This window comes from Colletotrichum costaricense, assembly GCF_030867565.1.
Source record: "Colletotrichum costaricense strain IMI 309622 chromosome Unknown Scaffold_4.1, whole genome shotgun sequence".
Taxonomy (NCBI): Eukaryota; Fungi; Ascomycota; class Sordariomycetes; order Glomerellales; family Glomerellaceae; genus Colletotrichum; species Colletotrichum costaricense.
The window spans coordinates 1,272,444-1,288,315 of NW_026848233.1; the positions used below are offsets into that span (position 1 = coordinate 1,272,444).

Genomic DNA, 15,872 nt, shown 5'->3' on the forward strand with positions numbered 1-15,872 from the left:
TAGTGGTGATGGTGACTGTTTGTGAAAAGCGCGCAAAGGCCGAAGCAACTAGATGGATGTTAACAATCTAGAAGATTAGGCGAGATGGAAATCTGGTATAAAAGTCTTACGGGCATGAAATGTGATGGATAGTCGGTGGTGATGTTATTGCGTGCGCGAGAAAAAAAGACCAAACAGAGGTGAAAGGAAAAGGGAAAGGGAAAGGGCCCAGGATCAACAACATACCTTTTTTTGGCCAACAGCCCTATACTGTAATGAAGCGGAATGTGCCTTCGCTCACACTGCCCGTGAGGTCGCTTGGTAGCGGTATTGAAGTATTCAGGTGATGATGTGGTGTGTATTCCAGTCTCGATTATTCATCCTTCACTTCATCTCACTCTGGTGTCTTGTTGAGGCATTGATGAGATGAGCCGCACCTACCTCAAGAGATGTGAGCAGAAAGAGCACTTTGTGTGTTCTAAAGAGTAACAAAACTAGCGAAAACTGGATTTGTTATAATGAACAATTATTCTCTTGAGCTGACAAAAGGGTTCTTGTACCCGAACAGTTTCTTTCTCCTTGAAGATCTCCACAACAAGGTCATCCAAACCTCAGCTGAGGAAGCTGGAATGGAGACCTGGTATGGGATGTGTCGAAGCCTCATAATATGCCATGCTCCAGGGCCTTATGCAAAGGCCATCGATCGTGAGGAGGAACTTGGCCCCTCATCTCTTGGAGGGAGGGCATGATACAGACAGAAGCGTTGCCGAATGCTAGACCACTAGGCAGCAACATGGCACATAAAGATATCCAAGAATTCCCTCGATCGAACAAAAGCTTGGAGTCTTTCATCGCGGTTTGTTTGTTCAAGACAAACCGGCATATATGTCTAGGGCCTTTGTCAATTTGGGGTGGCACTCTATATGTTCGACCCGTGGGATACTCAAAGGCTGAAGGCAAGCAAAGAACAAGCGCTGAACATATATCCTCCACAACTCAATAACTCCTAATTGCTTGCATGAGGCTAGCTCAAGCCACTTCCGTTCCCGCTGCAAGGGGTGATCTTTCTCCGATCTTGCTAAGGCGCGAAGAACATTCCTCGAAGTTGCTACCGCTCAGAGACAGCGATGTTTCCTTCTTTCCGTTTGACGACCATCATGACTTGTACAACCAATGGGATGGTTGAGTTGAATGAGTAAAGCAGTTGATGACAGGCTGAGAATGGATTGATGTAGGATAACGTCTTTAAGGTCAAACCGACGTTGAGCAAGTTGCCATGTCGTTGGCCGTCTTACATAAGCGGCCATGAGAAGGACATTGACGCACATTGTCCGGCCGAAACCGAAGTACCTTGTCCACGAATACCTTGATGCAGGTCCACTCCCGCCCGTCCTCTCTGCCGCAGCTTCTTGCAACACCTCAAGACTTAAGAATGCAAAGCTCGCTGACCCAAAATCTCTGGGGCATAGGCGATGTAAGGTGAAAACTGACAATGGAACTAACCAAGCCCCCCTGGTCTCATCCCAAACCCGAGTCGTGCTAGCTGGCAATTGGGTTTCGTGCCACAGTCCTCCAGCGGCCCGCCGATCTCCGCGGCACTCGATTCCGTCACCACTAAATGCCCCTCCCGCGCGGTGCCTTGAAGTGGGGAGAGGGGCCCTTGACGGGTTGCAGCTCTCTCCTTGGGCCGAAAGCTTCGGCCACCGGTTTCCTCATTTGAATAAATGGGGAACGCGGCATCATCATCAGGTCCGAGAAACGTAGCTTCAGCCCCTAGCTTTCGACCATGATTAAAGGAGTCATAAAACCCAGCAACATACCGCATTCGTTCAAAATGTATCGGCGTATAAGAAAGACGAGACAAACGACTACATCAATCACCTGAAAGCTAAACCCATTCAATTCTCGCAAAGTCCATTAACACGAACCATCATCTTATACTCAGCCCGATCTGCCTATCAAAAATGAGCTCCGCACAAGGCAACAGAGCCCTCTGGCTCTCCTCCTACTCCAAACCCCTCGAAGTAATCGACCTCCCCATCCCAGACGCTCCCACAGGCACAGTCGTCGTCAAGATTCTCGCCGCACCCATCGTGCCCTACACGCACCTCGCCCACACCGGCAAGCTCCCGCAGCTCAACGTCCACCCGCCCTTCGTCCCGAACCCCAATGCCATCGGCCGCGTCCACGCCGTCGGCCCGGATGCCGTGCGCGTCAAGCCTGGTGATCTCGTCTACGTTGACGCCACTACCCGCGGCCGCGACGACCCCGTTAACGCCATGGTTATGATCGGTCATCTCGGCGGCGTGGGCGACGCGGGGCAGAAGTTGATGAAGGAGTGGCGTGATGGTTCGCTGCAGCAGTATCAGAAGGTGCCTCTCGAGAACGTCTACCCTCTCGACGAGAAGCGCCTCATTGGTGAACTTGGCTACGACTTTGCGGCGCTGAGCTCTATCGCGCATTACTCCGTTGCCGCCGGCGCCCTCCTCGAGGCAGCGGACATCAAAGTAGCAGAGACCGTGGTCATCGGACCCTCAGGTGGCTCCTTTGGCGGTCTAGCCGTCGAAGTCGCTCTCACCGTCGGCGCAAATGTCATCGCCCTGGGCCGAAGCGAATCCAAGCTTGCAGCAATGCGTACCAAGCTCGGCGACAACCCTCGTCTCAAGACGGTGGTGATGACAGGTGACGAAAACATCGATGCGCAGGCGATCCTCGCAGCCACGCCCAATGGAGCCGGAGCCGACGTTTTCAACGACTGGACGCCCGGCGAGCTCAAGAACCCGCCGTACCTCGAGGCCGCGGTGCGCACCCTGAAGCGCGAGGGAAGGGTGATCCTCAGCGGCGGCGCGAGTGAGACGCTGACGATACCGTATGCTGTGTTTGGGCTCAAGAATCTGAAGTTGATTGGTAAATGGATGTGTGAGCGGCCGACGCTGCTGCAGCTGGTTCGCATGGTTGAGGGAGGTCAGCTAAGGATCGGGAGAGAGAGCGGCGCGGAGATCAAGATTTTCTCCTTGGATGAGCATCATGAGGCGACGGAATTTGCGAGGGACAATGGTGGATGGAGGAACTACACTGTCATTGCTCCCAACGTGGAGTGAGACTTGTCTTTTGAATGATAGTCACCCTGCTTCGTTCCGCGGATCACTATTTCGGATCGGTAAGAATAGCCAGCTCCTCATTTCATACTCAATGTATTGTTTTCAGGAGAGGAAGAAAAGATTTATTGATAAGATAGACCACACATGTTCCTTGATAAATCTTACGATGTCATGACAGAAACTGGTTCTCGGCTTCTTGAATGAGTATCGTGTAAATTTGTGAAGATGACGCATGTCCGTCACGAACAAGGCTTCACTGCCTGCTTGTCTCCAAGACCGGGGGATTTCATAAATGCCTGTTCAGGAGGATACCTAGGCCACCTCGGTCCTTAGAAAAAAACCCGGTCGTCAGCAAGGCACTAGATGTGACAGGATTGGACAATTGCGAGGCGTCAGTCCCGTCTCGTCATGATTGGCCAACCATCCCCGGTCTGTTTGTCCATAGGTTGGAACGTCTTCCCCCACGCGCGGACGTTGCGGCTACTTGCATGTAGGGTTTCAGTCTAACCGGCGTGACCGACCTGTTCTTCATGTAGGAAGTGCTGGAGATAAGACGAACCGAAAGTGCGGCTCATCGATTCTGCATGAGCTCACACAGACCTGTTGATTTCGATTACGCATCTCTTTTTCCGTTTGTTCCGGATGGTGTTCTCATCAATTCGTTACAGGCGATTAAGTGTAGATAGATACTTGTGTCGTTTCCTGCCTTTCATCCGCTTGTCTCTCATGTTAGAGCATTTGCGGCAAGGTCCTCGACGTGACCTCCTTGTTAGGATTTCGCCCTACAACTAATTTCATGGCATCACGGAACCTTGAGTTTTCATACGCATAATCTATGATGAATGTATCTACGGATACAGCCCGTTACGTCTATACTTGTCACTCATCACATCTCAGTAAGAGTAAGAGTGAGATTCGACTGAACTGAAGGTCAGTGCGTCGGCCGCGGGAAGTGAGATTGAACCCGCAGTGATGGCTCCCGGCCGGTCACTAACGCGTGTACCTGGGTGAAGATCCCTGCTCCCGCTCCAGCGTGACAAGGAGAGGGGCGGTTTCTTGAGGGGCCTTACTGGGCTGCCACGCTGCTTGAGGTAGGTACCTAGACTTGGGGTACAGGAACGTTGGCCCGCACCTGCTGAATCACTGGTGCATCGGAAATAGAGGTACCTAAGTATCAAGGTACCGTCGCAAAGGTCCCTGCCAGTGCCTCTGAACCTTCTAAATTGGGCGGGAGGAAGGGGCGAACCACAGGAAGCGATCCTTCCTTCCCCAACCAGGGCAGTCAACCGAAGGGTGGCAAGCACCTTAATTCCAACCTTAGGTAACCTCGCTGGATATCTCCCGCACTCATCTCGCCTTTTTCAACTACATCTCTTTGCGAGGCCGACCGTCGTGGGCTTTTTGGACGGCATCACGTCCAGTCTCCGCGGCACGACAACGGAAGGGACAAGGAGACAACGGTTTGCTGACTTTTGGCAAGTCCTACTGCACCACTGCGGCTTCTCTTGCACCATCCGCGCACGCGACACGGCCCCAAGTCTCATCGCCTAGGAGCCGTCATATTGCGACGCCTTTCACTGGCCTTGGCACAAATTGCAATCACTTGCTACATCATCGGTATCGCATGAACATTTTACTTTGCTATCACTACAGAAGCTGCCCATCAAAATAGCTCCTTTCTCTCCATTGCTTTGGTAAGCGACCTATCTAGACTCAGCTTATCAGGACCCCGTTTGCTCATCTCATCTTGGTAGCTGAAACTCATCATGGCGGACAACACATCCACCCCCGCCGACCCGATGGCCGCAGCCTCAAATGCCATGATGGTCTCGATTCAGGACTACATTCGCACCGCCGTCACCACAGAGGTTGCAAATCTCCCAAACGCAACCCAGCCCGCCCAACTTGCGGCCCTTCAGAGTCGTCTCGAGACTGCCAACCAGGAGAACTCTGAATTGAAGGAGAAGATCAAGCAGATTGAGAGTAAGAAGTCCACTCGCCACAGTCGCAAGAGCACGTTTTTTCTCTTCTCTTTGTCTTTAGCACATCGCTGACATCGATCAAGCAGGCGAGCGAGACACCGTCAAAGCGGCCTTCTCCTCTTACCTGGGCTTTCCTCTTCCAGACTCCAAGCTTTCCCGCCATTCCCACAGCAAGAGTAGCAAGTTCCCCCAGTTCCAGAAGTTCCCCGTCGAAATTCGCATGAAGATCTGGAAGCTTGCTCTCCCTGCCGGACGCATTTTTGATCTCTCTAACGTCGATGCCCACTTCTCTCGTGTTCTCCGAGCCCCGATTGCCGCCAACAACGGCGCGCCTAACCCGGCTTTGGTCTTGCGCCAGGCCTCCGGGCTCACTGAAATGAGTGTGACTGCCCACAAGACGCCCAAGCTCCGACTCGCTTGCAAAGAGGCCAACAAGGCATTCCTTGAGGCAGGTGGCTTCGAATTTGGCTTGTTCGGTGGCCCATACAAAGGACTTTGGTACAACTATTCAGAGGACATCGTCTTTGTCCGCGAAGAGCCGCGTACATGGGCCAACCTCGATATGTCACGCATCGTCCGTGTCGCCTTCCCGCATAATAGATTTATGTGCAAGGCCGATGCCACCGCCAAGATGGACACCATCCTCGATCACTTCACCTCCTGCAAGGAGGTCATCCTCATGCAGACCATGGAGTGGGATATCCGCTCCTGCCTTGCAAGCCCTCGACTGCCTGCCAAGCTTTTCCCGCTACAGGAAGCCGATCCTATTAGCACCCATGACTACCCGAAGGAACTTTCTGACGACGTCGGTAGCGTCGCAACCTGGGGCGATGTCAAGCGCATTGTTGCCCAGATATGGGAGGACCACGTCGTCAACGTGAAGCATCTCAGCCCTGTCCGTGTTCCCAAGTTCTCCGGGATCGAGGTCCTTAAAGCTCGCCCGAGCTACTTTGACTAGAGGACAAGATATAGAAGGTAGCTTGGATGACTTTCAGCTTGATCCTTGATGATCCACGCAGGATTTGATATGTACCGTATTTCGGTACTTTCCATTGGGAGAAGAGGCGTTTGGGTTGGTTTCTTCATCGTACGATAACTATCACGCATCAATTGATATCCTCAATGTCTTCAAATCGTATCCTGTTCATGCCTATCGCCGTTTCCCCCAGAAAACAGACCTGATGAATGAGGTCATGGTGTCAATCTTCCGCGAACCACGAGCCCTTATACATACGAATTCTTTTATGGAGTGACATGGATGGACCATGGAACCTAGCTTTCATTTACTCGCCTTACTCACGCCTCAAAACATTCTGTAGCTGAGGTATGTAGTATTGCCTGGAGAGAGTATGAGCTAGGACGCACGACTTCTATCTGGTAAAAAAGAAGCACCAAAGCCCTAGACCAGTCTTTCAGGGTCCATCCCAACATCCGGCTTTCTGAAGACCTCTACAGCCTCTAGGAGCAAGGGTCCCTTATTCGTCCACGCATTCCGAGGCTCGTTTGAGTTTTCGAGGATGACCTCCTCGCTCTTCTGCAACAACACGCTCTTGAAATCGGCCCAGGTCAGAAACTCCTTCTCCAGCAGCTCTGGAAACCGCCCTGCGAGGTAGTATGTCAAATCCACCTTTGCAACCATAATATTTTCTTCTCTCATAGCTCTGAAGACTGGAGCCGTCTTCGCAAAATCGTTCGTTATGACATCTCCTATTTCACGCCGCTTGTCTAAGTAGAGCGCGACGACAAGGTGGCGACAAGTTTCGAAGGTTTGGGTTCTGAACCCTTCATCGAGGAAGAACGAAATAGCAACTTCCATGGAGATGTAGATCTTCCTCAAGCCCTTCAAGGGTGTATGGAACCACTGGTCGCAGGTCGCATAGTAGACTGCGTCCTGCGTTTCGTTGTACCAGAGGCCTCGGATGTTGGAGTTGTCAAAGTAGCCGAAGGTGAAACGACCAACCGACATACAGGCATCATAGGCGTCCTTGCAGGTCTCTCTGACCCGGGGAGGATAGTACTCGCGGTAGAATCGAGTCGGATGGTTAACACTTATCCAGATTGCGTGGTTGTTTGGCTCGTAGATCCGTGGCGCAGGGAGGGCTTCGATCCAAATCTTGCGTTTGATCTCAGCAGGCAGCTCCTGGAACCGAGGGAAGTCCATTCTCGAATGCTGTGGTGCCATTTTCTGGGCCTTGAGCTTGCAGTCAGCAACATGATCGGTTTTGAGGGAAACAGTATCGAATCAGCTTACCGGTGATCCCAACTTGGAGGCTTGTTTGCGGGTTGCGCTCCGTGGGGCTTGTCGAATTGTGCCATGAGGAAGTCAGCTTTGAGTTGATATTGTGAATGAAGACGCCAAGACGAACCTTTCTTAGGAGCCTGGCTGAGAAAACAGTGACCACTCGGTGCACCGACATCGAGATGTTATTTGAAGGGCTGAGAATGTGTAAGGGCGAAAAGACTCAGCTCACCTGACACGCGTTGGCCGTGTGAGTTGCTGAAGAGAAGAATCTCAGAGGAAGGATTTTGAAAACGGAAGTAGTTCAAGTAGGCCCTCTTTCACTCTTTACCGGGAAGGCAGGTCTAAGGCAGGAGCAGCTCCTTCCTCCTCAAATATGCCAACGAAACTAGCAGGTGCGAGTGTGAGTTTGGCTCTTGGAGTACCTTGAAATACCTAGGTCGAGTCATTAACAGATTGTACGTTCCAAGTAAAACCGTTGCCGTTGCAGTATTAGTGCAAAGAACTGGTACCCTAAAGATACCGTCGCAGACTACGGAATCCCTGGAGGTCGATCGTCGTGGCCTCTTCACCAAAGCTCAGAAGTGTAAGGACGGCAAGATCAACGACGGTTTCGACTACCTGCAAAGCCTTCTCTGATGTTTAAATGACTAACGTCCCCCCCCCCCCCCCCCTCCCGGTGTCAAACTTGCAGCAGAAGCAGCCTCAGTCACTCCCGATCAGAGATCGTAAACGAGCACGAGTTGAGCGAAGAACTGAAGCGGCCGCTCGTACTCGCATCATGATGGTGCTGTCCATGAGGTAATAGCTAAAAGTCTGGCAATGATTTAACGTATACCACAACCAGAACCGGAAGGTCCTCAGCAGGGTGTTTAGAAGCCTTGATGACTCTGGTTCCAAACCCCGACATGGGGCGCGTGAACAGAAGGGACCTTGCTATTTGATGCGAGGCGAGCTTGGTATTCTTGTAAGGATCAGGTGTCTGAACGAAGGTTCTCGGCGTTCACGGTGTTCGACGCGCCCAGTCTCTTATTTCGAGAATGATCTAAGGTAGCCGTAATGATTTACAATCTATGTGAGCATCAAAGGACCACAGTCAGGCCACGTTTATAGCTTGAAAACCGGAGCGGAAACTGTCTTTGAGTTGATGGCTATGGCCTTCTTCCCCTTTAGTCCCGTCGGGCAGGGTGTTTCCGGCCGTCTAACTATCTAACGAAGGCGATAACAAAAAACGATCGTGGCAAGGCAGGAATGTGAGAGGTCCTTGACTTATGCCCCGTTTGTGTGGTATCGTCTGAAATGATAACCTTCCTTCTTGATGCGAGGCTTCCGGAAAACCTCCACAGAACGGAAAGTGACGTCTCTCGTCTTGGATCTATCCTCGTAGAAGATCTCCTTCAGCTCATCTCTGTGTTCGGCCCAGGTCTTCAGCAGGCCTTCGCCCCAATCTTCCACGTCCACTATCTCAGCGCAGACGCGCTCATCATCCTTGACGGGGTAGAAGACTGGCTCAGTAGCTTCCATTGCCTCGCGAGTCGGTCCCTTGTTCTCTTCGATGGGAGCTCCGCGGGGTTGATAGGCGATTGTAAGGTTTTCACACCCGTAACAATCGCTTGTGAGCACTTCTCTGTATTCGTCCCGGTCAAGGACGATGGCGTCTCCGATGATGAGGTTCTTCACCTGAAGGTGGTTGAGGTACCAGAACTGTGCAAGACCAGAGACATAGATGGCATCCAGATCATTGTTGTACCAGATCGATCTCATGGTGCCGTGGCCCAATGCGTCCTCAAAGTGGCCGAAGCGGAATTGGCCAGCCTTCATGCAGTATTCGCGAGCCTCTCTGTTGACCTCTCTGAAAGTCGGAGGTGCCCAGTGCTGATAGAAAAGAATTTTTCTTGGGTCGTGTTCCTGGTGATCGTAGTATGTGATCGGCTCGTAGATTCTACCAGGCGGGAGGCACAACTTCCAAATCTTGTCCTTAAGCTCGTTGGGGAGTCGATTGAAGTAGCACTCATGGTCTATCTCAATAGTTAGAAAGTCTCTCATTGACGATAAAGGGGAGCTTGAATACCTTGACTGCGAGCCTGGGGAGATTTTTTAGTTTTCTGGATCGACTCGACAACTTTGCTTGCTGCCTTCAAAAGGAGGGTGATTGCATCTTGACGGAGTTCTTGGTCCTGCTGGCCGTCGGCCTGCGTGATTCCGGCTAAGGCCAACAATAGCGAAGAATGCGTGTTTCCGATTGAGAGCTTTTCAGCCTCGTCAAGTTTGGAATAAACCTTGCTTGCTGTGTTCAGCAGGCTGGCGATGGCGGTCTGTTGTTTGTCGAGCTGCTGGGAGGAAGAGATGATCAGGCTGGTGGAACTCATGATGCTGGAGATTATATCATCTTCATGTCGCAGAAGCTCGATCTGCTCATCAGGCTCAGGTTGCAAGTTCGAGGCCATCTTGGTAGCCCTGGCCTCGGAGTCGAGGTGGTTGATGCGACTTCTTTTACCCACCTCGATGGTAGTGGTTTTGTCAAAATTCGAAGGTCTTGAGAGGAAATAAATTAGGTCTTGTATCCCTAAGCCTGCTCCTGCCGACCATCTTGAAAAGAAAATTTTGTTTGTGAAGCAGCAGGGCTTTGCTTGGTCGTCAATATGAGTGATCACGCATAGTGAGAAGGACTAGCATCAAGCGGGGACAGTCGACATTTGGCCCCTAAATTGCAGGCCACTATGGCTGCCTAGTCTTTATCAGATGCCGCCATTGAAGTTTTTGAGATAATACAGCAAGTGAATTTGATTGTAAAGTCTTGTCTGCTGACAAGGAGAACTAGGTCAATGACTTTTATTGCTATGTGAAGTGGATTACCACTGATTGTTCCTTCACACTAGGCTAAGACCCTGAGTCTTGACTTCAATCAGACATTGGTTACTTGTTGTGCATAATAAGTAAATTCGAAGGTGCCTATCTGGCGTTGGAAAGAGCAAGGCCAGGTGTGTGCCTTCTATGGTATGGCGAAACTTTAGCATTGCCCTTTTCTTTTTACCTATATCTTACCTTCTACACCTTGACACTCCCATCCTCCACACTCCCATCTCCCACACTCGAAATATTCTCTCCTACCTTCTTCGCTCTTTCCCTCTCACACACTCAGAACCTTCGTCATCTGCAACTGATATCCACCATACCCTTCCCGCATACCTCAACCCTCAACTCGAGAGTCAGCCTCAAGCCCACAAAGATGGACGAATCGGCGAAGCTCATCAAGAGCTTGACCGACGGCCTTGAGGCCATCAACAAAGTTCAGGCTCAGCAATCGAAGACCTTTTCTGAACTTGCAAGGTTGTGCATCGCAGAAAATGCCCCTGCAGTAGATGTCGCCCGAGTCAAAGATCTTCAAGGCAAGCACACTCCGTTAAAAGCAGCATTGACCGCGAAAAGACTGACCGGGGGAAAATGGCAGTAGATACCCAAGAGACGTTGGCGAGTATCATGAGACTACAGACCAAGATCATGAAAGAGCAGGCGGCGATGGTCCTCTCAAGACAACAGGCCGCGGCGATGCCCTCCAAACAGCAAGAGCAGGAATCTCTTTCCGGTGAGTTCTCCTTCGAACCTTTCTGGGATTGATCATACTTGACGACCGTGGTATTGACTCTTCCCAGTGAGAGCTGCAGCTTTCCCAAAATTTGGTCGTCTCCCCGCTGAACTGCGGAGACACATTTGGAAAATGGCACTGCCAGGCCGTCGCGTTCTCGAACAGGCGGACGGAGTAGCCGAGTATCCCGAGCTCTGCAAGAAATTCAGACCTCCAGTGATTCGAGCCGTCTGCAAAGAAGCCTGGGAGGTTACCGAACAGAATGGGCTATTCGTCTACGGTTCGGAGCTCACTGCGTCTGGAAGAACCTGGTTCAACCCCAAGCAGGACGTGATCATTATCCGTGATCCCGGAGAGGACTGCCCGCTGGGACCGTTTGAGGATTGTCGTCCTGAAATCATCGCCGTTGACCGCCGATACTTTGAACAAGACCAAAACTTCAGACGTGTCTTGGATCTTGTGCTGGAACTTGACAGCTGCCGAAGGCTCATCATCCTCTTGCGGACAGCCCCCAATTTAACATACCAGAAGGGAGCAGCGCCGAAGCTGTTCAGCCTTCAAGCCGAAGATGTGATCTGGTCATACTACGCAGATGAAAAGCCAAACGGTCTCTTTGAGGAGGACGATGTTTCGTGGAAGAAGTTCAAGGATACGATCCGAGCTGATTGGGATAATGAGATACGTGACAGCGGAGGAATGGATAAAATCATGAAGTATGGCGGCGTGCCTGTGATCGAGGGGATGGAGTTGATCATGCGCAAGGAGGACGAGACATCTCATGGTTTCTGAGCAGCGACGTAGGGACAAAGCGAATCCCATGGGCAAAATGTCAAGATCCCATAGTCCAAAACAAAGGTCTTTCTCCCTAGACAGAACGCATGTCTCGATGAGACTCATGGGAGTTGCTTTCGAGCTCTAGTCTCACGGCGTTTAGATTTAAATCGAATCGAAAGCTAACGGATGCGTCAATTCCGTCGTCGTTTTCATGTTGAGAGATACCAGCTGGGCCAACATGGTTGAGTGGCTTGGCTGCTACAAGCACACATGGTGAACACTAGAAAGTAAGTCTGAGTACCTTTTGAGCTTTAATCCTCAAAGAGAACTCAGTATAGTTACGCTACACGGCACTATGCTGCTTATATCCTATGTATAGAGCCCAGTGGCTTTCTTCTTCAAGCGATACTTCCGAATTGAATGTAAGCAATGAGACTACGAACAGTACCTGAGGCGGTGGTACACGCAGGTGAGGTGACACCAGCGGCTCTAAAGCATTGAGATTACTCCCTATGTACCAAGCATTAGACGTCTGGAATCTGGCTGTCGTGGAAATCGGTGGAGACATCTGATCAAGGAATTGGGCTTGTCCGTGACGTTGCTAGTGAGCCTTGGCCCTCAACACGTTCGGAATGCTGTCATCTCGGTCTGATCATGTAAAGTTTCCATAGACCGGCTGCGCTCCGTGAATTGCGCCAAGTTGATTATCTGGGAAACTACGCTCAGATTTCCAGGGCCAAAGGGATTGAGGGAAGTTTTGATCTTGTGTCGCAAACATCTACATTCAGCCTTCTGCCTCTTTGTGTTTCCAGGTCAGATAACCAAACTGGGACGCTCAGGCCAAACAGGACCAAAGACGAGACTATTCATAGTCTCATAGAGGTAGGGAGAGTAGCAGTTTGCGTTTTCTGTCCTTATTATTTTAGACAAGATGGACAATGCTCACGTGGACGCATCGGATGATTCCATTTTGGATACGGCAGCCTTGTATACGACGCTCGGGATACCCAAAGAGTTCAAGCATTGGCTACTGAGAGAACGAAGAGATACCGATGCGTGAACCTGAAATTTCCGACTTCGGGGCAATCCGAAAACTTCCTAGTCCTGTCAATCTGGTGCCCTCTCCCTGTGATGTATTCCCGAGGTGCTGAACAAACACCATGACGCAAGCAGTCGATATAAAAGTCGTGATTCCATCCTCTGACAGAAAAATTTGAGAAATATCAGTCAGTTCACCATTCGTTCCAGTCAGCTTCCCTCCTACAGTTCTTTCCAACCAATCCACTGTCACTATCATTCTCTTCCAACTCTCTTCACAAGTCAACATGTTCGCCAACACCCTCACCCGCTGCCTTGCACTCACACCCCTGGCTGCGAACCTCGTGGTTGGAGAAGCCGCATTCTACGGAACAATCCCAACCAGTGAGCTCCAAATTCCGTCTTTGACCAAAGGTGCCGCAGCTTCATGGACCACCTCCTGCATCGCTCCTCGCTCCACCAGCAAACCCGCGGTTCCTTCCATCGACAGCCCAGTCTGGTACGCCCAAGAGACCTTTGACGAGGCCTCTCCCCTCGAGAAGAGAATCAACGTCGCCATCAACCAGCAGCCGAGAAACTGCAACAAGGAGTCTGACTTCAACCCTCACCCGCCAATCCACTCCGACAAGCAGCTCAAGGGCGCAGACTATTTTTGCAACAACTACGCCGGCTTCATGGAATCCGCCATGAAGTCTCTTCGCGTCGAGTGGCACGATGAGTTTCAGGGTCGCCACCAGTACAAGGTCTCCTGGGCTGTAGGCTGTGTCACCGACGGAGACAGGCAGCATGTTAAATATCCCAATGGCCTTTCCAACACCAACCCGAGCTGCAACGACTTGATGAGGGATAACTACCTACAGTGTGAGTGTCTGACAGCTTCTATATGGTTGAAGTTCCCTCTGGTGAAGAGATTTTGTTGCTGATACGGTACTGCTCTAGGTAACAACGGTGGCGTTGGAGGTCGGGTACAGGTGGGCTGCCTTGTTTACGCTTACAACGGAGGGACCGTCGCGGGGAGGGATTATGAGTCTATTGGGCTGTGGTGAGCGGCCGATCAAGATCGCTCATCTTCTTGTCGAGTTTATGGTATGCGAATGGGAGGGAGCTATAGCTCTCGCTCTCAAACAAGGCAGCATGAAGCACCCGATCGACTTCTTCTCTTCCCTCCAGATTGTGCAGCTAGATAGAATATACTCAATACATACATCCTCGAAACGTCTGTGTCAGATAGAACGGACTGACAATTTGCGTGAGGCAGGAGGGCCACGATAGAACAACGACAGAGGGAGAATCATTTGGGAAAGCACCTGACGGTCGTGGATGGGCTTAATGAAGCCAGTTCCAAACGGGCGAGCTTTTGGAAACATTTCAGGAAACACAGCCACAGCAAACGGCTTTCATCGTGAACTATGTTACAACTGGGCTTCTTAGTGAACCAGTAGCCCCAATCAGAAGCTATGAGAGCAACTGTGAGTATGCGGAAACAAGCCTAAGAATCAGTACCATGAAGGAAAGATTTTTCAATACATGAGGAAACAACCATCTAGTGCCTGATGAACGCTTCTAGCAAAAGTAAGGTTGAGATGAGTTGAGGGACAGAGAAAGGTAATCGGACGTTGGACAATGACGATTTGTTTGCCCTGCACGGTGCATCAGGAGAAGACGTGGCTAGTCCTAAAAGGGCATGATGCGGGGTAGTCGAGCTAAGGACCTTTGGAGGTTGGTCGGCCTGCCAGGCACTCATGCCAATGCGTCGTCGCGGGGCAGCTTTCTTCGGAGTTCCATCATCAACATCAACCTTCCCATTCTACCTACCGACACGAACCCTGCAGTCTTGGAGCCGCAAAGATGTCTACGGTTCACATCAAGTCGGCAGCGGAGTTCCAGAAACTCCTGTCGAGCTCCCGTATCGTCGTTGCTGACTGTGAGTACTACCCGACCACCGAAGTCACTGCACCCCTGCCTCTCCATCCTGGATGACGCCAGTGAGGCCATATACGGCCGCGATAGCTCCAACGCGATGTGGTAGCGGCTTCATTGCCTCTCGGTATCGCGCCGGCCACGTTCCTACTTCTTCATCTAGGAGGCTATTGAGCTGCTCGCGGGATGCATCCATGATTGAGTTGACGTGCTGACAAATGGATTCTAGTCTACGCCGACTGGTGCGGTCCCTGCAAAGCTATCGCGCCCCTCTACGAGCAGCTTTCCTCGTCCCTGTCCCGCAAGAATGTCGTCACTTTTGTCAAGATTGACGTCGAGTCCCAGAAGGAGATCGCCTCCGCCTACAGCGTTACTTCCCTCCCGACTTTCATGATCTTCCGCGAAGGCAAGACCATTGAGAAGGTCCAGGGCGCCGACCCCCGCAAGCTCCAAGAGGTGGTCAAGAGGCTGGCGAAGGAGGTTTCCGAGGGCGGTTCAGGCTCTGGCGAGGCGTCCGGAAGTTCAAGCGGAGGCAACTGGAGAGGCGCAGAGTTCCCTCGCGGCTATGGCGACGTTACCGGCCAGATCGAGCCCAAGGGCTGCGAGCTGCTGAACGCCGACGAGGATTTTGGTCCCGTCAAGGTCTTGTTCGACCCATCCAAGCCTAGCGCGCTTGCGAAGAAGGAGGGCGTGAAGGATTGGGTTGAGAGTGGTGCCGATGACCAGCTCTTGCTGTTCATGCCGTTCCAGTCCATGATCAAGCTGCACACCCTTCAGGTATGATTGGAAAACTGTAGTTAGACACAGCGTCAGTTGCTAACCCATCACGCAGCTCACCTCCCTGCCTCCTACCGACGATGACGACGACGAGGCTCCTATGCGCCCGGGCACCATTCACCTCTACACGAACAAGCCTCACAACCTCGACTTTAGCGAAGCCGACGATACCCCTCCCACGCAAGCCATCGAGCTCACCGAGAAGGACTGGAACGCTGACGGCACCGCCAACATTGGCCTTCGTTTCGTCAAGTTCCAGAACATTAACAGCTTGATCATTTACGTGACCAAGGGTGACGGTGACGGTGAAAAGGTGCGTCTCGACCGCGTGCGCCTCATCGGCGAGTCGGGCGAGAAGAGAGAAATGGGCAAGTTGGAGAAGATTGGCGATGAGGCCGGCGAATAGAGCGGATCGGTGGGTCATTGAAAATCGGTCCGGCGAAGAGACAAGAAAGAGGATGAAAAGTCTGCACTCG

General features: G+C 51.6%; 7 protein-coding genes across 7 annotated transcripts; 5 read left to right on the plus strand and 2 right to left on the minus strand.

Annotated features, from left to right (window-relative positions):
* Positions 1–1,943: 1,943 nt before the first annotated feature.
* Positions 1,944–3,080, plus strand: CCOS01_04459 (uncharacterized protein; the record flags this gene model as incomplete). The annotated part of the gene is made up of 1 exon (XM_060452640.1): positions 1,944–3,080. One exon carries the CDS (start codon positions 1,944–1,946, stop codon positions 3,078–3,080), a length of 1,137 nt encoding a protein of 378 aa, XP_060316598.1.
* Positions 3,081–4,846: 1,766 nt separating this feature from the next.
* On the plus strand, positions 4,847–6,020 carry CCOS01_04460 (uncharacterized protein; the record flags this gene model as incomplete). Its single annotated transcript, XM_060452641.1, has 2 exons — positions 4,847–5,063; positions 5,149–6,020. 2 exons carry the CDS (start codon positions 4,847–4,849, stop codon positions 6,018–6,020), a joined length of 1,089 nt encoding a protein of 362 aa, XP_060316599.1.
* Positions 6,021–6,461: 441 nt separating this feature from the next.
* CCOS01_04461 (uncharacterized protein) lies at positions 6,462–7,244 on the minus strand (the record flags this gene model as incomplete). The annotated part of the gene is made up of 1 exon (XM_060452642.1): positions 6,462–7,244. One exon carries the CDS (start codon positions 7,242–7,244, stop codon positions 6,462–6,464), a length of 783 nt encoding a protein of 260 aa, XP_060316600.1.
* A 1,326-nt stretch (positions 7,245–8,570) lies between these two features.
* On the minus strand, positions 8,571–9,889 carry CCOS01_04462 (uncharacterized protein; the record flags this gene model as incomplete). Its single annotated transcript, XM_060452643.1, has 2 exons — positions 8,571–9,319; positions 9,466–9,889. Coding segments are annotated over 2 exons (1,173 nt in total), but the record flags the coding sequence as incomplete, so codon positions are not given.
* Positions 9,890–10,530: 641 nt separating this feature from the next.
* On the plus strand, positions 10,531–11,676 carry CCOS01_04463 (uncharacterized protein; the record flags this gene model as incomplete). The annotated part of the gene is made up of 3 exons (XM_060452644.1): positions 10,531–10,590; positions 10,794–10,887; positions 10,955–11,676. The coding sequence occupies 3 exons, from the start codon at positions 10,531–10,533 to the stop codon at positions 11,674–11,676; spliced, it is 876 nt and encodes a 291-aa protein (XP_060316602.1).
* Positions 11,677–12,986: 1,310 nt separating this feature from the next.
* CCOS01_04464 (uncharacterized protein) lies at positions 12,987–13,745 on the plus strand (the record flags this gene model as incomplete). Its single annotated transcript, XM_060452645.1, has 2 exons — positions 12,987–13,560; positions 13,639–13,745. The coding sequence occupies 2 exons, from the start codon at positions 12,987–12,989 to the stop codon at positions 13,743–13,745; spliced, it is 681 nt and encodes a 226-aa protein (XP_060316603.1).
* Positions 13,746–14,547: 802 nt separating this feature from the next.
* On the plus strand, positions 14,548–15,802 carry CCOS01_04465 (thioredoxin; the record flags this gene model as incomplete). Its single annotated transcript, XM_060452646.1, has 3 exons — positions 14,548–14,623; positions 14,849–15,396; positions 15,452–15,802. 3 exons carry the CDS (start codon positions 14,548–14,550, stop codon positions 15,800–15,802), a joined length of 975 nt encoding a protein of 324 aa, XP_060316604.1.
* Between the last annotated feature and the right edge of the window lie 70 nt (positions 15,803–15,872).